We start from the raw sequence: 24,442 nt of genomic DNA on the forward strand, positions 1-24,442 counted from the left end.
AGTACCAGGTGTAATGATGTGTACTTATAACAGCTCTTACTACATCACCCATCAAGTAATACCACTCCTACAGATGTAACACAATTCCTTATGAATAAATTCTCGATATCATATCTGTGATAATATGTGACAGATAGAGAACTGACAATGGGGCATTACTGAAATCATAAACAGTGAGTTGAATGTTTTGCAAAGACCAAGTACTTTTAAATATAATGTTCAATTGTCCCCCCAGGGGTGGTTATTGTGGCATTTTCTGTAATCTGTGAAGCTGGTTACAACATGGGTGGAGAGTATTCCTAGTCGACAGTCTGACAATTCTTTCACTTCTAACAATTATTTCTATATGCTAAAAAATAATGTGTGATTATTATCTCATTAGTCGAGGACAGCTAATCCTTAGCAGTATACAAGCAGAGACCATATAATCTATTATATGGTCTCTGATACAAGGTAGGGGAGCAAGGTCCATGGTAGAATGCCACATTCAGATTCAGACTGATTTATTGATTACATTGAAAGTAGATGAGAAACACAATCAACAGGAATGTATCCTTGTGATTTTGCAAATAAAACTTTCTTCTATGAAAATAAAAATAAATATGTTGAATCATCGTTAAAATTTCCTGACATATCATATATAATACATAACCACAAAGGATAATACATGAATTTGGATATCTTATCAAGTGATAATAAAATTGGTTACATATAAAATAGAAACAGCTGTTGAATTGATGACGATGGGTTTGGAAAGGTTGTACACTGCAGACTATTTATTTTTATTCCTCACAGAGACTAAAAGACTGACACAGATTGTAAATATCCAACGTATGACATGCCATATTCAATGTAATAATCTCCATGTGCTTTGATAAAATGACAAGTGAGCGCAAGTTACAAACATACACAAGTTAAATGTGTTTTCTGTTAACAAACTTAGTCCAAACATTAAAGAAAACAACACTGTTTGGCTAACAGTTAAATACATATATACCCCTGCACAACCGCATCCCAGGAACTTATATACACATGAAAATATGTACTGACCTGTAAATCTTCATAGGAGGCATCATAAAGATTAATTACAGATTTGTGTACAGATTTGTGTACAGATTTGTGTACAGATATGTGCGTACTGGAGCATGGCACTTAATGTAGTGCAGTCTTGAATGAAAGTATACTACATTTTATCACTGAATAGAATATTTTGTATCAATGCTAGATAAGTGTGAGCAAAAAACCTATTTACCTTCACCACAACATCAAGCATGGAGAGCTGTGCATTCTCAAAATTCAACAATCTACAAATTAGCAAGCATTTACTGCAGCTTGAATCCACTTTGTTTGAGTATATGACCACACTGATGTTTGTTCACATGATTTACCAGTTATCAAAGCCTCTACCAAAGCAATACAAAAACAGCTGCAGGAAAACAACATTTGAATTGATAAGAACAATGACAGTTTTCCTCAAGATCTCTACAAGCTGTATTTGGTCAGAAAGAAGAAAACACATTGATAAAATGACTAATGTACATATGTACCTGTATGTAAGACACAGATAGGGTTTCGTAGGTAGTGTGAGATTTACATTAAGATGTAGCATTTTCCTTAGGGCAACATGATTCTAACTTTGATTATTTTCTTTAAATCTATTCTTGGCTCAAGGTGAGACAGCCTTTGCAATCTATCTTCATATTTTTGTTGATATCCTAATGATACATTCCTGTACACTCAGTACTGGTGTTATATTTGACATAACATCCCAGTAGTATGTTACCAGGATATCTCAAGTAGGTCCACGTATCAGACACAACCACTAATTATCAACAGCTGTACTTGTCTTCACCAGTTAGTGGCTGGTAAGATAAGTATGTCATAATGACATGATAACTCATGTATTATCCGCTGTTTCAGGATTGCTTCAAAATAAATATTAATAAATATTTAACAAACAAAAAGAAAACAATATCAGGGCTGAAATTTAACCCTATGTCAATATAGACAACCAATTGGCTCTCTGCTCCATGTGTTCTATTGAAGTTCATCTCATGTACAGACTCAAGCTGATGTTGATGATGGTCTCCACGTAATAACACCTACCGTTGTTCATGTAACAACAGCTACTGCTGTTCATGTAACAACACTTGTCAATATCTCATGAAGAACTTGTCACACTCTTCACATCTTCTGTAGACAGAATCTCATCCAAAGTTCACATCACAATGCCACTGGTCCCAAACAAAAACACACACACAGGTAAATGTTTGTCAAATAAGGTTCAAAATCAACAAAACAATAAAATGAGTTTAAAATTGTCTTGAATTTGAATGTTGTGAGAGGTTTTAAATTTGGCAGCATCAACCCCTCAAAGCATTCAATTCATCAAAAAACACAGTTGACTGGAAGACTTCATAATACTGTCAGTTTAAAGTGGAGATTTCAAATCTTGTACGGCAGCTTCAGATCATGAGAGACTCCAACTTTATCCCATTGCACAGTCGTCTATAAATCACTTTGATTTGTCCTTCCCACTAAAGTCTGTGGTGGCAAGACTTGAACCTGAGAACACCTGGCTGGAACACAATAATCACCTTGGCTACAGCCAGTAGGTGTGTCACAGTCTATATACCTTCAATGGCATGCACCATCCTTATCAAGGAATGCCTGTTTCCATAGAAACGTGGCATCTGTCTTTCAGCATCCATATTGTTGGACATCATCATGATGTACTAAGAGCTTTAACTTTTCCTCCACACACTGACATTTGAACGCCTTTCCTGATCAGCAAATCTTGAGAGTGATCTTTCTGGATTTTGATAAGCATTACTTTACTTCAACACAGGTATGGCGATATCATATGAGGACAGAGGCTTCACAAACTGATCCTGGAAGCAGAACCAACTTGTCAGCATGACAAACAAAAGCTGACCTTTGTAGTATGCCATGGTTCAAATATGCCCAGGAGGATAATGATATCTTGTTAAGCTTTCTCAAGACTTTGTTCTGTGCCATCAAGTCTTTGTCCAACCTCTGCCCATCTGTGGAAATAATCTGATCAATGATTGGGTTGTATGCAACATCATGCCATTATTTATCCCTCTTCTCTTTGGATGTCTGGCCACTCGGACTTCAGGGGCAGTTTTGATTGAGCATCTTGGTTACATCTGTACTACTGGTCTAACTGTGGTGGCAGCTTTTCCTACATCTAGTCTACACCATCCTCGGACGTCTAGTTCTTGGAGACGTTTCCTTCTTCATACAGTTTGTACACCAACTGCAACAAAACAATATTTATCATGTTTCTGGGGGATAATGACTTTTAAGAAAAGGATATTGGTGTGAAAAACTGTATGTTGATTTCAGTGGTCTAGCACTATAAAATATTGTTTGTCTGGATTGGTGAAAACAGACACATTTGCAGGCAGTGGTTTAGCACTACAAAATATTGTTTGTCTGGATTGGTGAAAACTGACACACATTTGCAGGCAGTGGTCATCTCTATATCATCTCACCTTTTATGGTTCAGAAAATATGTCATGAAGTCAAGGGTTACAATTTTTACTTTGCTTCTAAATGATAATTTGTCTGATCATGCCAAGGTTTATTTTCATCAGACATTCAACATATCTTTTTCTGCATGTTAACATGAGAAACTCATTCTTACACTCTTGAACTTAGTGCTGAGGCCTTCTATAAACTGCTCCGGGCTTTTGCCAGTGGGTACAAGAGTGGCCATTGGTCGACCAGGCCTCTCCCTGGAGTACTGCTCCTTCAGTCCGTTAGGGATGTAGTCCATGTTGATCTCAACCTGTAGTCATGTGACATCAGGATAGCATTCAAAGCATTTTCTACTTATTTGCATGTTAGCTTGAATTAACTTTACCAACCTAACAAGATAGTGCCATTTTTTATATAAACAATATGACCTTTAGAAAACCTGATTTCTTATAATAAGAAAATATGCCAATGGAATGGAGAACTCATTATCCCTATTGAAAGGTGAGTGGTATATATAATATAGCATAATAATATCACAAAGTAAACAATTCTCAAAAAAAAATATTAACATTAACATATGCAAATTGGTTATAAAGTAAAAGGGTTCAAAGTGATTTTGATTTAACCACATTTCAAGATTCAGCTTGGAAGAGACATGACTTTTTGTGCAAAGTTTGGATGCCATGTCAATGCAGATGGAACCGTACAGGAATTTAGGTATAGGTCTGTATCATATTCTTCCATCAACTGACCAGTTTGTTAGTGGGGATATCAGTGATCAGCTCATCTTCTCTTCTTCCGTCACTGACTCGCACAAATATGGATGCTCCTTCTATTAGCTTGATCTGAAATAAATATAGGCTAATGGACATCTCCAATAGACATCTTCTGGCTACAGTCAAAATCTATTTCTAGTTGTATTCTGCAGTCTGATACAGTGCTTGACCTAGTCCTGATTTTTTTTGTTTGTTTAGTTGCAATAATTTTTTTTCAATCAGAATTTCTGGTAATTACTATTTGTAACACTATTTCATCACAGTTCATATTGGCATATGCTTACAGATCTGTTTATTAATTCATTCCCTTCCTATGCCTGTACTGATACTGGTACTAAAGCCTTCCCTTCCTATGCCTTAACTGATACTGGTACTAAAGTCTTCCCTTCCTTTGTCAGTATTGATACTGTACTAAAATCTTCCCTTCCTATGCCTCTATTGTTCCTGGTACTAAAACCTTCCCTTCCTGTGTCTGTATTGTTCCTGGTACTAAAACCTTCCCTTCCTATGCTTGTATTGTTCCTGGTACTCACAGTGTTGTTCCTGATGTTTCTCTCCAGCCACTCCCGACACGGCTCCCGAGCCATCTGTTTGAGCATCTGCGGGGAGGGGGAACCAGCAAACAGCGGCAACTGGAATGTTGTGGTGTAGGCGTACTTGTCCTTGAACATTTGTACAGCCGTCCATGCCTACACCACAAGATAAAAGTTGCAATAAACAGTTAACAGAGAATAAGTCTTGCTGAAGATTGTGTGTATAGTGTTACTAGCAGATATTGTTTATAATAACCTACTAGAGCAGACTGTTTGCATCAACATACCAGAGAACAATGCTTCCAAAGACATACGCGAGGATAATGATTACAAAGACTCCAGAAAAAATGAAAATAAAAATGAAAATATAAACACCCCGTCAAACCATGAAACCAACAGGAGGTTGCCACGCCAACTTGACCTATACTGACCTGCTCCAGAAGGCCATACTTGTAGTTTTCCCGGGAGACGGTGACAAACACTTCCTGCAGGTGGATCACAGCAGTCAGGAACCGATGGTATGAGCGCCGTGGGAAGTGCTGAATGCAGAACATGCCTTAATACAGTGGATCTGTTTTCACTGTAAACATGGTCTATCTTATATATCTTATTAAACAGAGCTAAGGATCATGAATTTGTATTCACAGTAGCATTAACCTGGTATGGAGGACAAAAACTTCATAATTAAGAAGAAAACTTTCGTTCTTAATGCACCAGATTCCATCAACTAAGTGAATGCTCGTGGTGCTAGAAATGATGTTTCTCCTGTCAGTGGATCAACTGCTTTAAATATTCATTCTCCTTGGGAAGTACACGTTTGCTAGAGGGTAACAGTCACTCTGTTATCTCATCTGACTAGGGCAAATTGGGTGATGAAATTCATGTTTGGACACAGTCACTAACTTAAACTAAAGAAACAACACAGTGTCTAGGTGTGAGACAGGACTGAAGTAATACTGGAAACTCTCAGGACTCAAGCTGTCAGTCAGTCATCTATAGCCTCTCTCCTACCAATGCTGCTAAACAATTGGCTCATATTGTGACCTTGAAGACATCATCACATGCATCATACCCAAAGGATCAAACAGATTCCAAAGTTTGTTAGCCAGTTGGGCTAGCTTATATATGATGCCTGAAAGTTACCAGTCCACTAGCCCAAAGTTTGTTAGCCAGTTGGGCTAGCTTCTATATGATGCCTGAAAGTTATCAGTCCATTAGCCCAAAATTTGAAAGTAGAAACTAAGCAAAGATTACAAAAATGGTAAATACCACAAAAAAAATAACCCATAAAAATTCACTAGCCAATCAGGCCAGTGACAGTGAGATTTACTGGGCTGACTGGATTTTTACTAGCCATAGGGGAGCAGGCTAGCGGTTATTTCACGTACTGCATACCATAATGAATACTGATTGAACAGAGCAAGATGATGGTTTATAACTGACCTTAAACCCATCTCTCCAGGCAGGTGATGTGTTGGTGCTACGAAGGTCAAGGTTTTCTGTGAATGTCAACTTGTCATAGGTGGCATGTGGTGTTCCCTGGAACAAGGCATAAAGGAAATGAGGACAGACAAGAAAAAATTCAGGTGCTAAGCCTAGACTTTCACAACTCTCTTATCGCTAAGATAGTTATATATTTTACATACCCATCTATATAACAATGTTCATCATATGTTAAAAAATTTTGCACTTTGACTTAATTATGCCACCATGTCAATAAAAAAATACTACCTTTATCAGTTTTATGAAGAAGTCAATTAAATTGTTTCAAAGAAATATACACAAGATATTGACTGCAAAGGGTCTTTACACTCACCAAATAGAAGGCTCCTGGTGGGTTGAGACACATGTGACAATGGGTAAAGTTGGACCATGGTAGATTGACGGCGCTGTCTAGAGACACCTGTACAACAGACAATGATGAGGAACATCAAGCACACATATGCAAGTGTTGCGTGGAAAGGTTCATGGAGGTTGATGTATCAAAGTTTAGTGGTAAGTGAAAGGGCTGTGACTGTCTTCAAACATTTCTAGAAGCATGATTTTCTGTGGTATGCAGTTTTGTAGTTTTTGTAAAACAGATACCAACAGATCTTACCATTTCACAAAACTGCTTATGAAGTATGAATAACACATATAATACAGCACAGATAATCTACAGTCACAAATCAGATATTTTAATGGAAGGTATTGGAAGAGGCAATTAATTTGGAAAAACAAAATGTGCAGCAGGAGTCAAAGAAAGAAAACAAGAGCTTTACCTTGACACCATGCTTGGGGCTGTACTCAGCGATGAAGTTGAGGTCCTGCTCTAGGGGCTTGGTGTCCATGGACTTGGTCAGCTGATTCTGTAACACACAACACACAGGTGAACATTCATAGAGCTGAACAAACATGCACCATCTTCCCTGTTTGGGACTTTTCCCTTAGAATACATGTGACACAATTTAAAGGAACTTATTTTCTGAATGCCAGGCTCATAATATCAACTACAAAATCATTGAATAGTAACTTTTGATTTTTCCTTATAATCTTTAAAAAACTGTCAACCACAATTCCAGATGCAGCCATTACTACTACAAATCCCTCTGGCCTAGTTGGCTACTTCGTTGTTTCAAGCTGCGCTCCGCAATTTTCAAGCGACAATGGTCTGTAAATAATCAATGCTCATGCTGTTGATCGCTGGACCAGACAATCCTCTGATCAACAACATGCACATCAGCCTGTGCATGTGGGAACTGATGACATGTCAAACACATCATTGAGTCTGACAGTGATCCTGTCAGTCACCTTTTATGACAAGCATGGGTTACTGAAACCAATATCTAACCCAGATCTCCATGGGCATTCTGGCCTGGTGGATGACACCCTGACAGTGACTGGTCAGTTGACCGAGTGTATCCTTACCCTGATGTACTGCTCCATGTTCTTGTCACTGCGGAGGAAGCTGTCCTTTGCTTGGGTGTTCCTGGCCACAGCCTGCCTCACAGGGATGGGTGTCCTCTTCATCAACCCATGGAACAGCTTGCTCTCACCCTTCGTGGGCAGACACTTCATGGAATAGTAGATGCGGTCAGAGTACTTTGGTCGTGGTTGCCACAGGCCCAGCCGAAGCCAGTCTGCTTGAGGCACTTTGCTGCACTGCAATAAATATGTTGTACACAATGGTTTACTGTAGCTATACCATGCCCGATTGTGTTTCATTCCTCTTCCTTTGAATTAAATATTATTTTGTCAGTTTGAATGTTTGATTTCTCTGTGTTGAAAGTACAAGCAGGATAAGCAGTATCACAACAAACTCCATAAAAATATTTATTGTACTTGCAGATTTATTGTACATACAGCACATATTACAGATCTTCTAAAAAACAAATTACAGATATTGCTTCCCTGGTAACAGCATGTTATACAAAATCCACAAGATTGCACATTATACTTCCATTTTTCGATGAAAGTATGGAAACAAAAGCAGTTCAAGAATATTTTAACAGATAATTGCTTGGGATATATTGTTTTCCTAAATCAGGATTCCTAATATGGGCATACAAAAGCGAAATCAATTTCATCTTTACATGACGGCCACTTCCTTAGACCTTTCTGTATTGACAGTCGTCTACCATTACTTATCAAACAAACCCAAAATTGACAATTGACAAATTGACAAATGTGTATCTGATATTTCTAAATGTCAATACAGATAGCTAAAGTTCTGGTTGAAATAAAAACATGTGATCTAGTGCCTCCTGCCAGAATATCAGCCGGTCAACGAAACATTGTGTGGTCTGTCCCTTACCTCTAGTGGTTTTCCCTGAGGGCCTTTAGGTACCTTGGTGATGCGGACCAGTATTGAGGCACAAGGCACAAACCTGGTGTTATTGTTCCTCATCGACGTTTCAGAGAATGGGTCCACACCGTTAGGTCCCTGGTTGTAGATCCTCAGCTGATGGGCACCTGTGTTGAGGGACACCTGCAGCCACAGACATATGCTAAGCTACAATGCTGATTCTAAAACTAATATAATGAATGAATGGGTGATTTGTTGTAGTCAGCTATATCTAAGGCACTGGACAAATAAAACTGAAAAACAATGTCCTTAACTGATGAACCACTGGCGAAAGGTTTGACAAAGATGCTCACTATCTGTATCTCGACACTTCATGTTTTGGCTACTTGATTCCACTATGTTCCCTTTACAATAATCTGTACAACACTCAAGACAATATATATCAATTGAAAGAATGATGGACCATTAGTTTTTCATTTTGCAAATTATTTTCCATTCCGAGGCTTATGCATTGCTCCATAATAATAAAAGACTCCTTGTGAAAACAGACAGAACTTTATGCTCAATTGCAAGTCATTCTTGCAAGTCATTGTTCCTAAATAATAAATGACTCCTTGTGAAACTAGTCAGAACTTTAAGCTCAGTTGTAAGTCATTCTTGTATTCTGTAAAGTCCCATAGATCAGAGCCTGCCTGTAAGCCAATACAATTATACTGAAATGGGCGCCTAAGTGTAAATCCTGTAAACCTATACAATAATATTTATCAGGTGAAAGTCCTACCTGTAAGCCTTGTCTGTCTATAGCTGGTTGTCTCTCTGACCCAGACTCCACAAACAGGTTGAGTGTAGCATACCCGACCACAGTCAGCTTCTTGTAGAACTTGTCCATGGTGTATACCTGCAACAAGACATTGAAGTTATAACAAGCAGTCCCTTTGAATTTCACCATAAGGTTAGTCAATCGTACATTGCCACAGTGTGAAATCGAGACCACACTAAAGGTTAGTCCACTGTACATTGCCACAGTGTGACATAGAGACCACACAAAAGGTTAGTCCTCTATAAATTGCCACAGTGTGACATAGAGACCAGACGAAAGGTAAGTCCACCGTACATTGTCATAGTGTGACAGAGAGACCACATTAAAGGTTAGTCCACTGTACATTGCAATAGTGTGACATAGAAACCACACTGTACATTGCCACAGTGTGACATAGAGACCACACTAAAGGTTAGTCCACTGTACATTGCCACAGTGTCACATCGAGACCACACTAAAGGTTAGTCCTCCATACATTGCAACAGTGTGACATAGAGACCAGATGAAAGGTTAGTCCTCTGTACATTGCAATAGTGTGACGTAGAGACCACACTAAAGGTTAGTCCACTGTACATTGCCACAGTGTGACATAGAGACCACACAAAAGGCTAGTCCACCATACATTGCCACAGTGTGACATCGAGACCACACTAAAGGTTAGTCCTCCGTACATTGCCACAGTGTGACATCGAGACCACACTAAAGGTTAGTCCTCCGTACATTGCCACAGTGTGACATAGAGACCACACTGTACATTGCCACAGTGTGACATCGAGACCACACTAAAGGTTAGTCCTCCGTACATTGCCACAGTGTGACATCGAGACCTCACTGTACATTGCCACAGTGTGACAGAGAGACCACACTAAAGGTTAGTCCTCCATACATTGCCGCAGTGTGACATAGAGACCAGACGAAAGGTTAGTCTCCGTACATTGCCACAGTGTGACATCGAGACCACACTAAAGGTTAGTCCACCGTACATTGCCACAGTGTGACATCGAAACCACACTAAAGGTTAGTCTCCGTACATTGCCACAGTGTGACATAGAGACCACACTAAAGGTTAGTCCACCGTACATTGCCGCAGTGTGACATAGAGACCACACTATAAAAAACATCATGCTCTGACCTGGTGAGGCCTTGGTTTATCTCCTCAGTGATGACTACCCGGTAAGGTAGCAGTGAGAGCTATTGACTAAGATTTTTAGTTTATGATACAACCAGATCTGAGCCAAACCCTAAATTCTTTATGCAGGTGTGCTATCAACATAAGTGGTCTACATAGTTTTGAAAAAACACCATTCAAAATTAAGGGAGATGGTTCGTTGAAGTATTTGATATTTAGGACCCTGTAAGATCTTTATAGTATTAACATAAATCTTACAGCTCATATTTTCACAGGTTTATGTGACATTATTCATAGAAATACTGGAACCACAAAAAGTGAACAGAAAAACACACTGTTACACACACTGTTATTTCATATAGTATTTAGGTGCTAAACTTTTTTTTTAAATGTCTCTAAACCAAACATGTCATACACGCTTATCGTCAAATGTAAGTAAAGAAACAATGTTATTACAACTAAAAGACATCAGTGAAGCAGTAATAAAATCAGACTGATTTTACTGACTGCTCAATCAATTTGTTGTATTTCATGAAGTCATGGTAGAATAACAAATTCTATGTCCTTAACATTTACAACAAATAGACAGATGGTCTGTAAATCTACTTTATTCATGATTCTTAATAATTGTTGTTGAAAGTGATTATAATTGTATAATTATCTAACAATGGAATCACCGCTATCACATGGTATATTCCACTTCTAAACCGTGACTGTACAGCCTCCTTGGTCCTGTGGATAGAGTGTCTGCCCAGAGAGTGGATGGTAGCAGGTTCCATCCCTGGCAGATCTTACTTGATATTCCCTGCCTTGCATTAATGGGTTCAGAATCAGTATAATGTGTCTGACTAGGGTATTCATTCTCAACTGTGTCATGGTATCTAAGTGAGCTAGCAATATAAAACTAGCTTAAGTCTGGACTTGTGCAAGAAGCCACACATACACACGCATGCATGCACGTTGTCACATAAACAAAATATTCTTAAGTACAATGCTAAACCTCATTTGACTTCACCTCACATGTGATTGCAGTGTTACCTTGAGGAGCAGTGTGGACGATGGTGCGACAGAAGGCAGTCTGTACTCTTCCTTGTGTTCATACACTGGGTTGTAGCTGTCACTGTCCAGTTTGACCCCTGTTGAGATGTCCTTGCCATGCACGTCATATCGACGGTCCAGAATACGTCCAGCAACCTGGCAACATACATGCATGAAGTGTTTTAAAGATGTATCTTACAGTAGGATACTTCACACTGCATCAGCTACTCAAAACCAAGAGAGCGGGGGTCATTACAAAAATTAGGCACAAGACCTTTTCATCATTTAAAAAATTCCAGATCCAGGAAATAGCTTTTTCTCATCCACCTTCAACATTGCAAACACAATCCACTTATTTGCACATTAAAATATTGTATGCTAATCAAACTTCTGTTAATTTTGCTGCAGATTTATTACTGACATCTTAAAGAGTTTACCTGAAGCTGAATCATGACACAAATATAAGCTATTTTGAATTTTCATACTCAGTTTAATTTTTGTTGAGTAATTACTTGACCAACTTCTTTTACAGGCTTCTCATTTTGAATGGCTTGCACAGGCTTCTCATTTTGAACGGCTTAGTTTCTGACCTTAGAAAATGTGACCGAGTCTGGCAGGTAGCGACAGCCATCAATGTAAACATCAAAGCCATCTCCAGCCAAGAAGGGTTCTGTGAGTGGGTTCTTCCTCTCATAGGGCAGCCAGGCATACTGAGGACATACACAGTTGGGTTGAGTTGGGGAGTGAATGCTGGTTTATGTTGCAGTTAGTTTTGTTTTCCAGAATTATCCAAGTAGTGAGACAATAATGTCTGGTCAGATGAACAAGAGGCTGAGAGTATGAACAAGATCAATGCTGTGTAATACCAAGACTGGTAAAAAAACCAACAACACAGTGAGCCACCTCACTTTTGTTTTCATCAGGAAAAAAGTTCAACCTCAATCATAGTTTGCCATCATGGCTATAGACACCATTTGAGAAAAACAAACTCATCTGGACAATCTGAAATGCTATATTCCTACCTCTGGAAGATTGTCCTCCTGATCATCAGAAATGTCGCTAGGTGTCAGTGACCCAGGTCGTGGGTTGCCATGGAAAATATGCAGTCGCAAAGATCCTCGGCCATATCTTTTATATTCATGTAAACTGAAGTCTTCCAGAGGGAGGCGAGATGCCTCTGGTACTGGAGGGGTGAAGAGTTTGAGTGTGTGTGTGCCGTTGTTTATCCGCATGATAGCAGGATTAAACTCTCGGCGTTCCCGAGATGAGAGATCTGGAATTTCGAGAGAGAGTGTGACCCACTGTTATTATGTCAAAAAGAAGAAACAAATAAAGGAAATAACTTGAGCAAGCTACCAATAAATCCTGATAATAACTTTACAAAAATGGAGAGAGTCATAAGTCATCAGGCTGGTCATATGGGGGCTGGTGCGCACAAACAGTGGAAGGGTGTGTTTGGGTGAAATGTTTTTACTGTTTTGGGAGAGGATACCACAGAAAGTTTCTACTATATCTCAGGTAAAGGGGGAGACAAGCAAATAGTAAGAGTGAGGAGTATGAAAAATATGCACTTTCATACCAATTATACTTTTAGTGGCAAATCAGTGATAGGAAAACATATAGAACTCATTTCTCAACCATCGTTTGCTGATATAGCATCAGGAAATATTAGCATAATACTGTGGAAAGAACAAGCCTAACTGTTTAGGTTTAACGTGTATGAAATCTATAGGGGAGACACTTCAGACATTGATGTGTTGGGTTGATTTTGTCATAAGATAACAATAATTTTGCCAGGTGTGAGGTTGTGAATTTGAAATTTTCACTCTATAAAATGACCATCTCCCTGACCTTTACAAGAGGGAACACACAAACTAAAATTCCACAACTGTTTCTCTGTCCACAACTCTGTCCCTCACCTCTGATGTGTGAGATGACCAGTGGGATCGCAGCCCATGCAACAAGAGCTTCCTCGTCATACAGAGAAGCCTCTTGAGAGTGAGGCTCAAGGTAAAGGTCATCCACGTGACCTCCAAGTTTCTTGCGCAGATAGAATCGTGCTATAAGAATCATGTCCCCCTGAAACGCTACATCATGGAATGTTGCTTCCTGCTGACCAAACACGTGGTAGCCGTACTTGAAGTTAGAGCGTACAGCCGTCGTACTGCAGGTCACAGGACTAGTGCTGGATTGTACAACCTGAAGAAAAAGTAGTGCTGTGACTGAGCGACTTCCAAAAACTACATTAGTGCAAAAAACTGTGATCAACTACATTCAATGTGGGTACAAAAAACTGTACTAGACTAATCTCTGATACACTTTCTCACCTATTATCAAGCAAGAATCAGGTGCTTTTCAATTCTACCCAGATATCAGCGAGTGAATGACATCTGACAGTACTTCTTCCCAAAATATCATAACAACAAATAACTAATTAGATGAAACATTCAACCAAACATAAACAAGGTTCAAGACGCATGTTTCCTCTCAACCTTATACAATGTCTTTCTTTTGACTTTGCTTCATGAAGCCAAATGAGTTTGAATCACTATTTGACTGTGATCATGTTACGTTATATGCATGCTGAGGAAAACCCAAGGTAACACAGATCACAGATATACATATACTACCGACAGACACAAATCAGCAGATTCTGGAACTATCAACAGACACAACTCTTGATGGATCCTGAGCCCACTGACGTCCTGTTTTCCCTTCAGTGACAGTGAAATGTCAGTGACAGAAGAACATTTTTCGTAAATCAGACATGACAATGACTTACCTTCCCAGTACCCTTGTAGTAAGCGGTCAGTCTGACCTTGCCCTCCCCTGAGTCCGCATGCTTGATACGGTCCACCTGGAACCCGAGGGTAGGCTCCAGGGGTGTGCCCCCTGGTCTAATAGGCGGAAAGATCTCCTGCTGTCGGCTGCTGCAATACACACAAACATACTGATAGAGAGACAACCTTGGGAGGCTTATTATAGCTAAAAGATCAGATCAAGATCTATCAAACCATTCACATTTCATGAATATTTCTTTGGTTAACACCATATGGATTTACTGTGGTTATGTTAATACTAAACACACAGAATAAAGACACTTCCAGTGTCCTTCCTTCATAATAAATAATAAACTGATAGAAAAAAAACCCAGTGGTATACATATATAATGATACAATATTAAAAATAGTAGTTTTACATTAAGCTGTATCTATGTCTAAACATTTTTAGTCAACATCCATAATTATAATATGATTATGTCTTATTAAAATAAAAATAGCAAAAATCACCTCAAATCAAAAATACCTTTCATGGAAGTATCATGAAATGTGATATATATTTATGCAACATTCTTTTCTACAAAGATGTGAAGCTAAAACTACATATCTACAAGCTGAGGGTGATTTGCCTGGTCGCCATTGTATCTCCCCAGTATATCCAAAATACACTTTTTAAAGGTGGAAACCTTTTTTAATGTGTTATTCTATGTTACATTAGAAAAATATGCTGAGTTTTAGAGCACTTTCTGATATTCTTTATGTTTCTGAGAGTCTGCCAACTACTGTCTGAGAAAAGTGAATGTCCCTACCTTCTTCTTGGTGAGTGGTAGTCAGGGGTTAGAGGGGGTGAGGCTGAGGGGGGTGGGGGGATTTGGTGGGGAGATACAGGGAGCTGATGCAGGATCATCCCTCCCTGCAAAGATACAAAGTACAGATGCTCAAGCTGGTAAATAATTGTTACTTCTGAATATTTGAGGTGAAAATTCATATCAATTACCTTTTTTTTTTAAATAATAGTATAACCATGATCACAAATTTCTTACGTAACAAACAAAATCTTGACATTTAAAAAAATATTCACTGTTTACAGTTATAATCCAGTGATATACCATTCCTGTGATATTCTGCTTGTGTGAACAGTACTGTTAATATTACATGGTTAAGTCAGTTGTTAAATCATTTATTTAATGGACTACGTATACTCCTTGCATGCATATCATCATTGGGTTAATTCAGGGTTAATGTGATTAGGTATTAAATGCAAATCAACTATCCCAACTTGACATTAGTTAATTTCTTTTGTTGTGGAACATGAATACAGTTGTTGGGCTCGGGTTCCTTGAGTAAATGTTTCAGAGTGTCTGTTCTGTTACGAGTGCCAGCGTGCCTTTCTACATTATCTAAGTGAGGATATTTTGTGACAGAGCAGTTTCTTAACCTGAACAATAAGTGTAGTGAGAAGATATGAAAGTGTTAGTCCAACAGGAATTACAGATCAAAAGCAATTCCCTCAAACTTCAAATGAGTATTTTCAAATCTGCACACAAAAGAACAGCTGTCAACAGAAATTTAATACCTCTCCACTGTTTTGCTGACAGATCAATGATCATTTTTGGTATGAATGCAAAACTTGAAAAAAATTTTAAAAAATGAGCCAATCCTGACATGCTCTAAAGGAAGCAGCTCACAGTTTTGATGTCAAAATTAACCCTGTCCTGTTCACAAAATCTCACTTCAAGTGACACTACCATTGCTGTAAACTGCTACTATTGCTGGACATTGGTCACTACAAAGCTACAGTCATTATGTCTACCTGTGGAGCCAAGCTGTAGAGATCTCGGTTGTTGGCGGCAATGGTAGACTGAGACTGAGACGACACATCACGCATATGGACGATACGATAGAAGAGTTCTGCTTCACCATACTGGAAACATGGGACAAACACAATGGTCATCTTTGTTAAGAACCTTAAAAGTGGTTGTGTGATCCTTTTGTTCAAAATATTACAATATATGGTTCATATTTGTTACAATTTTTTTTATTTTTGGATCAATAATCTCTACTCAGCAGGCTTAAATTCTATCATTTATACTTATTCATATCACAAAAAGTGACAAAAACACCCATATATGAATAATGTTACTGTGTGAAATTGACCATAAGTCATTTTGTTGGCTACATTATGCCAGTTGTTGATGTACAGAATTATAAGCACTTACCGCTACATAAAAAATGCATAAAATAGCAACAATGAGTGATATAAATTCAAATGAGTTCATTCTTAGTTTCCCTTCAGTCCTTTGAAGCATGCAAAATGTCAGTAATTATGATCAATTGCTGGAATCTCATAACAGTCTCACTCACCGGAGGTACAGTGTTGAGCTCGGTGAAGGTCATGAAAGGTTTGATTGGGACATTCCTAAATGGAATCTTGAATCTGCCAGCTTGCAGCTTGCCATTAGAATCAAACAGAGGAATCTTGGTCCATGCCCGTGTGATAAGTCGCTGTGTATCGTGACCTGATGCTGGTCCCCCTTGGCACTGGAGCTCCACCACAATACCCAGGTCTTGTTGAGGAGGACATCTGCAGACACATTCAGGGCAAAATATCATTCACAGGGAAAAGTGAGGCAACAATACAATGAGATCATGAAGAACATATCAGTCATGGAGTCCAACCAGTCTCAAGCCAAATCCAGCACTAAGTCTCGAACATATGGGGCTGCCTTTTATGAATCAAACCCAACATACCATAGAGACCAAGACAATCCCCAATCCAAATCCTACATGTCATGGTGGATTTTTTTATCCACTGATATACAATACGAGACCTCAGTGAAATATTCAGATACATCTCTGATACATCTTTTACTAATACATTTTAAATGTTTAATAAATTAATCAAATTGAATATTATTCTACATTTTGGTCGGTCATTTGATAACTTTATTGCCAAGAATCTTGGCATTGATCAGAGCATTACTGGCATTGCAATTCTGGTGTGTGCAGAACCACACCTATGAACAGGTTGTCTGGTGGTGTATGTGTAGAAACTCTCCTAGGAATAGGATGTATGGTGGTGTATGTGTAGAAACTCACCTAGGAACATATCTGGAGGTGTATGTAGAAACTCACCTAGGAACAGGTTGTCTGGAGGTGTATGTAGAAACTCACCTAGGAACAGGTTGTCTGGCACCAATGACAGCATTGCTGACATCGACATACTGGTTCTGTCTGGTGGCAGGCTCTGTGTACACCATCGGGAGGTATGTTGGTTCTCCCATCTTGGCTGTGGTGCTGTGTATTCCCACGATGAGTCTGGCTGCTGTTATCTTGGTGTCCAGGTTCAGCAGGAAGTCATAGAAGATGACAAAGCCAGCACTGGGGAGACAAGACAAGTTCACAACTTAAGATGGTGGATGGCAGGTATTATTTATGGAGAGTGTGAATGACCCACATTGAACTGTTCTTGATACTAATGCTCAGCATAGATATACAGACCTGGGCCCTGTTTCACAAAACTCTCGTAAGTCTAAGATCTTGTAACTTTCCTCGTAGCACTTCCACCTCCTATGTTACATTATAGCAGGTGCAAGTGCTACGAGAAAAGTTACGAGATCTTAGGCTTACGAGTGTTTTGTGAAACGGGCCCCTGAACATGTGTCACACTCCAAACTGGGTGGCAATGACATCAACATTTCTGTTTGACTATGTCTGTGTTCAGATGTGTGACTAGTGTTTAGTAAATGTCTGTAATGTATAATGATGTAAAAGTTTGCCTTTTACTGGTGTATTCCAGACTGACACTATTTCTCCTACTACTGGCTCATAATACCAGTATGATAGAAATGCTCATGAAACAATCTGAGACGTACTGACACAAATACATGCAACTGATAACAATGACTGCTGAATCACAACTCGGCTATGTTTCCTCATAAACCATCAAGAACATGCAGTGTTTCAAAGTTTTGGGTCCTGAAGTCCTTCAAATTTATTGCTATAGTACATGAATCCTGAGTGTTATGTCAATGACATTTTGATTTTCATTCTTAACTTGAAACACTGATATCACAATAAGCATTTGCTGTGACTTGTGACTTATCGTATTGTTCATGCCGTGTAATCTGCATCAGTATGCTGAGTTGTCTCCCTTTGCTGTATAAAGGATGCCAGTGATTGTGGGTTTGAATCCTTGCTTTATCCTGTTTAGTAGGCATGTTTGGTCAGCTACCAGGTTCATTGTTGTAACCAGTCAGAAACATCTACAACCCAGCCATCCAGATGAAGCTAACATATTACTAAGTAGGATATATATAGTCTGTTTGTTGTTTAAGCTGCAGTCTTTAACTTGACATTTGACTACAGCATGTAAATAACCCACTTTGATCAGATATATGAGTGACTAATCTTTGAGCAATCATCCATACCATCATTGGACACAGTAAAGGTTGCAAGTTGCATGTTTGATTAACAGAACTCAATAATTAAATTCATCATTCCCAATCACTGGAATCAAATATTCAGGATATGCAAAAAAGAATGTGTTTTTATTTGAATTTGTAATTGATCAAAGTGAGATATACAAAATGTAATATATCCAAACCAGGCTGGATCATATCATATTCAACACTGTCTTATATAACATATGACAGTAATGGTGTCACTGGATACTGTCATGACAAATTAACACTGTGAACATGGTAAAACATGTCATAAATTTATGTTATCATATGACTGAATGTAAAGAAAAAAACATCAACTGGTGATGAGTTATGATTTGGGGGAAAATACTGATGACCCTGTATTGCACTTTCTTCAAAGTGTATGTGTTGCAACCACAGTTGCCAAGGATCAGTCCAAACCTGGAATCCCTTGCTGGATGCTCACTGATACTGACACTGTCTTTTATACAAATCATCATATACATGTATCTGTTCTTGCAGTTGTGCATTCTGTCATGCAGTAATCATCTGTCCAATGATGACACAGTACCACCACTCTGAGAAGAATGGTTAATTTGTATGTAAGATCAGAATCTGAAATGATTACTCAACCATGAATAATAAAGTCTGTCATAATACACTGCTTCCATACAAATGGAAAATGTTGGGACAAAGGCACAGTTACACATTACAGAGAGTATCGGCAATGTTTTTTCAAAGAACATGCCAAGGATGGAATAAGGACACAACCTTTCATTAACTACTTAGTGTACTGACAGCATGATTCCTCATAAAGTGGAGATTCATTTCATTTGCTGAAGAATTATTGAACAAGGATATAATATATAAAAAAATTGAAATAAAAAAAGATGGAATAAGAGCATTACCTTTCATTAACTGAAGAAAAGTTGAAAGAGACACAACCTCTCATCAACTGGAGAATGAAATAGGGGCATGTCCTTTCATTAAGAAAAGGATGGAATAAAGGTATGACAGGATTAACTGAAGAATGATTGAACAAGGGCATGACCTGTTATGAACTGAAGGATGGAATAAGTTCATGACCTTTCATTAAGAAAAGGATGGAATAAAGGTATGACAGGATTAACTGAAGAAAGACTGAATAAGTTCATGACCTTTCATTAACTGAAGGATGGAATAAGGGCATGACCTTTCATTAAGAAAAGGATGGAATAAAGGTATGACAGGATTAACTGAAGAAAGACCGAATAAGGGCATGACCTGTTATGAACGGAAGGATGGAATAAGGGCATGACCTTTCATTACGCAAAGGATGGAATAAAGGTATGGCAGGATTAACTGAAGAAAGACTGAATAAGTTCATGACCTTTCATTAACTGAAGGAGGGAATAAAGGCATGACCTTTCATTCAGCAAAGCATGGAATAAAGGTATGACCATTCATTAACCAAAAGATGGAAGAAGAGTAAAGCGTGTCACAATGGTTCAACTTGTGAGGCTATTCTCTCACATAGTGTAACATCAGGAACCAGGAACATCAGGAACTTTAATAAAGCTTTAATTGTTAATAATACTATGATTAGTTAATCACTGATTATCTACGGTTGCATGAAACCCTCAATAAAGGAATCCCTTCATCAATTTCATTAATCCATCATTAAGCTAATGAAGGGTTGGGGTATTAACATGGCAGACATCATAATGTTCCATCAACTACTTATCCGAAAACTCTTTTTTAGCAATTTTGAAACATATTGTCCCATTATGTCTTGATTTTGTTAGACTTTCTATTGCTTACCTGTAGGCTATTGATCTTGTTATTTTGTCCCATGTCTGCTTCTTTTTGTCACTAGGAATGGAGTTAGTCAGTTTGCTGTTAACACACTGGTGTGATCTTCAACTAGGTCTGTTAGAAGTTGAATTTCATTACTTTCAAAATTTTTACGATTTCTGATGACAGCCATCATGCAGATGACACATTAGTGTTTACCCACAATGCATCATGGATAATAATTAGGGGATTCCCCTAAGTTAATGATGGTTTAATGACAAGACCTTAATTAGAGGCATACTTAGCTAATGGGTGTTTAAGTAAGGGTTTATACAACCGTATTTAAACACTTCATTAACTAATCAAACATTAAGAATTTAATCAATGATTAGTGTTTAATTAATGATTACATAATTACGTGTTGATACAACTGGGTCCTGGCCTCAGATGTTCAATGCTTGGACTTCCTTTTGTACTTAATGACAACATCACAGTGGTTTGTACTAGGAACAAAAACACCATATACCCATGGATCATGTAATAAAGACATTAGGCTCAACTGATATTCCACTCCAAATTATTTCTGCTTCCAAAAGTATTTGCATCCTTGTTATATTTTAATTAAGGTTGAATGAAGATGAAGCAACTACATCCTGAATTAGTAGTTTTGAAACTCCCCAAATTCAAAACATCATTCTATAGCCTTTAGTTTAAAATAAACATTAAATACTATTAATTTGCATCATTCACATTGAAAATACAATAAATTTCTAAATTTAATTCTGTAGATAAAACAAATAATAGTGTAGGAAATATGGTGCTAATTAAGCATTGTAAGCCAAAGTGTATTAAAATAAGCAAGCTGGTGATGTGGGTGACACTTGTGGAGCTTATAGCTGTGAAAGATGAACATATATGAAAGTGTGTGTCTGTTTCAAGTCTTTCTCTTCATTTAAAAATTCTTGCTTTTCACTAAACACAGAAGAAAGTGAAGAATTACACAACCATGAAATTGACTACAATATTTTATTTCTGATAGGAAATACAAAGAAGTGTATAAATGAATATATGTGGAAAATAATAAAATAATTGCATCATACAACTATAACAAAGGAATAACAAAAGACTTGTGCATAAGGTAATCTATGCATAAAAGCATGTGTGAGATTCAGTCCTTAATAAGATAAATACTTTTACGAAATTGACATTTTAAAATGTAAACTGAATTTTAATGTTTTTAGGCCCTCTGGAGGTTCTCTTTGATAGTTAGCAAAAACATTCAATAATTAATACAAAACATCTACAAAAAAAAGGTGCTGGTACTATCCAAGATTTGTGCAATAGACATTTTTATAAACCATACTATTAATGTAAACCTGAAGTATTACATTATTATTCAGTGGCCTGTATAAGAGTAAATATTAATTGACCATAGGTCAAACACATAAAAAATGTTATTTTAAATTTCAAAACAAGGCTACTTTGCTCAAGCATAACTTATGATGATCTTGAGTTTTATGATCTTAAGTTACAATCACTTTTCCCAAACAAAGGTGGCAATAAATTTGCCCCCAATAATTTTGGTGTTTAGATAAAATATAAAGGTAATATTTTGATGGTAAGTATTGCACTACTAACTACATCACAATCAAAATCTTGCTTCCTTGTTGAAAATAACAAATATAAATTTCATATTTGGTGTATGTGGTTCTTTCAGAAACTGGCAAGTTTCGTTAATATAAGCTTAATGCCTAATATCAATGACCATGTATACGGATTGTACTTTTTTGTATGTTTAGAGTGTAGAGAAAACTATAACATTAACATATATTAATATATGGAACCAAAGTTTGTTTCCACAATATATGTGTAAATGCAAGAGGGTTTGACAGGTTTCTGTGATGCACCTAATTAAAGCTCTTATTGAATAGAAACAGCTACAGATAATTGCTACAGCTATTAGTGATTTTACTTGAAGCTCTTTTTACAGAATACAACATAAAATATAACAAATAATATCTACCTCTTTAATAATGGCTAGAATACAATATTGTAATTAATATCCAGGTCAAATTTCTTTTAATAGGTTTGATCACTAATTTACTGGTCTCATTTTGAAAACTGGATGATGGAAAAGAGAAATTGCATTTTGGTGTTTTTCCCAGCATTTCAACAACAGAACAACAAACTCATAAAATTCTGTCAAAGACATAGCAAAGGTTGGACTGACAGGACATGTGAACTGTCTCATTCCTTTTTCAGAATAACATAATAAAATTAAAAAAGCAAACAAATGACAATAAAATGTCTCTGTCTTATCAAAATCCTTGACAAGTGACCTCCAATACCAGCCCTACTTAAAAGACGAATTATAAAGATAAATCCCCCCCACCCCGAATCCTCCATCCACTTCTGTGAATCTGTTTTCCAAACAACTACATCAGGAGTTAACCTCTCCGTCACATCATTGGCGCAGGCTGATAAGTTCCTGGCAACTGGGATGGGATGGCAGGCAGAGTCACATTTCGGTTGATCAGAGGGCCCATTGTTTGGCCCACAGTTTGCCCCATACCCACACTGCAACAAAGATAGTTAAGATTAGGCCACTAGCTACAACACTGTTAGTGATGTGTCACACAATGAGTGTTTATCAAATTCTGTATGGCATTCTGCAAGGTGAGTGTTTTACTTGTTTCTTTTCTTGGTTGAAAGTATAAAATGTCTCTTGAAATGTAAGGGAAAATGTTCACACAATATTAAGAATATGAAAGCGTCAAAGTGTTGCATTGTGAAAAATATACAGACATTTTTCATTAATTGCAGAGAACACATTTATATCAATTCATGAAAACTGACAATTCCAAATACATCTAAGAGCAATTAACTTCTTGCTGCAAAACTGTTCCTATCAGGTTGAAAGGACATGGGAAAAAATAATATCAGATAAATGCTTCATACCAGTATGAACTAACAACACATGTGAATTCATTATACAGATAACATACTGACAGGCTCAACACTATGTGGATAGAGAGAGAAAGCATGCTAAGCTTAAGCAGAAGAAGATCTACCTGTCCACTTTATCTATTTTACCAATACTACCATTACACATTACACAAACTAAAACACTTTACGCTACTGAGAAAGAGGAAACAGAATCAGATTCAATAAAAATAGGACACGAATGTTAAATTTGATCTGAAATGGGTAGATACTAATCATTTTACGAATGATACCTAAAACAAGTATTACTAAGATCATCACAACTTATATTTACAGCTGTTTTTAACAAATTAATCCAAATGATTCAAATATTGTAACTGTGTTTTGTAATTGTCTCAGTGACTACCTGTTGTGACAATCTTCTACTTTCTACTATAACTGACACAAGATAACTAGCCGAAGAATTGTGAAAACTCCACAACTGCTTCAAAACTCTTCAGTGTTATCAGTAAATACTTACAACGCCACCAGACTCATTCACACATTGTAAACACGGGTACTGAAAATAGTCAAATTTTAAAAAATAATTTCTTTGACTAGTTTGTTGTGTCAGTTATGGAATTTAATGTAGTGAAGATAAACAGATGGCTCTGTTGACTTACATCTTAAGAAACCTCAGATTCAAATCTGCGTGTTTGCGATGAGACCCATGATTGTTGGGGCAAGCCAGCCACGGGGGCCCCTATGGGCACCGATTGACCCATTGGCATCATGGGTCCTACTTGTGGGGGCAATGGCGTCATGGTCTGAAATGGCGTGACCGAAGTCACCCCGCCGTAGTTCATGCGGGGACCATAGCTGAAACTGGTAACCACGATCAGTTTACTCTAATGAGATGCAAGCTGGGGGAAGTTCGCGATAAAATTTCATAAATACCC

The 24,442-nt window shown here is 37.7% G+C and overlaps 1 protein-coding gene across 1 annotated transcript in view; it reads right to left on the reverse strand.

The window, feature by feature from the left end:
* Positions 1-3,085: 3,085 nt before the first annotated feature.
* LOC137290738 (uncharacterized) overlaps positions 3,086-24,442 on the reverse strand; it is a 50,704-nt gene continuing 29,347 nt past the window's right edge. The window contains exons 13-32 of the mRNA XM_067821854.1: positions 17,539-17,745; positions 16,729-16,948; positions 16,178-16,288; positions 15,174-15,277; positions 14,367-14,514; positions 13,504-13,783; positions 12,607-12,857; positions 12,175-12,294; positions 11,585-11,740; positions 9,379-9,495; positions 8,607-8,780; positions 7,721-7,954; positions 7,075-7,161; positions 6,630-6,716; positions 6,257-6,352; positions 5,245-5,352; positions 4,814-4,969; positions 4,257-4,349; positions 3,671-3,814; positions 3,086-3,280 (exon numbers count right to left, since the gene is read on the reverse strand). Coding sequence (XP_067677955.1) covers positions 3,236-3,280; positions 3,671-3,814; positions 4,257-4,349; positions 4,814-4,969; positions 5,245-5,352; positions 6,257-6,352; positions 6,630-6,716; positions 7,075-7,161; positions 7,721-7,954; positions 8,607-8,780; positions 9,379-9,495; positions 11,585-11,740; positions 12,175-12,294; positions 12,607-12,857; positions 13,504-13,783; positions 14,367-14,514; positions 15,174-15,277; positions 16,178-16,288; positions 16,729-16,948; positions 17,539-17,745 — 2,938 coding nt within the window. The 3' untranslated portion in view covers positions 3,086-3,235. The remainder of the gene's footprint in view (positions 3,281-3,670; positions 3,815-4,256; positions 4,350-4,813; positions 4,970-5,244; positions 5,353-6,256; positions 6,353-6,629; positions 6,717-7,074; positions 7,162-7,720; positions 7,955-8,606; positions 8,781-9,378; positions 9,496-11,584; positions 11,741-12,174; positions 12,295-12,606; positions 12,858-13,503; positions 13,784-14,366; positions 14,515-15,173; positions 15,278-16,177; positions 16,289-16,728; positions 16,949-17,538; positions 17,746-24,442) is intronic.

The sequence above is a fragment of the Haliotis asinina genome, chromosome 7 (assembly GCF_037392515.1).
Source record: "Haliotis asinina isolate JCU_RB_2024 chromosome 7, JCU_Hal_asi_v2, whole genome shotgun sequence".
NCBI classification, from domain to species: Eukaryota; Metazoa; Mollusca; class Gastropoda; order Lepetellida; family Haliotidae; genus Haliotis; species Haliotis asinina.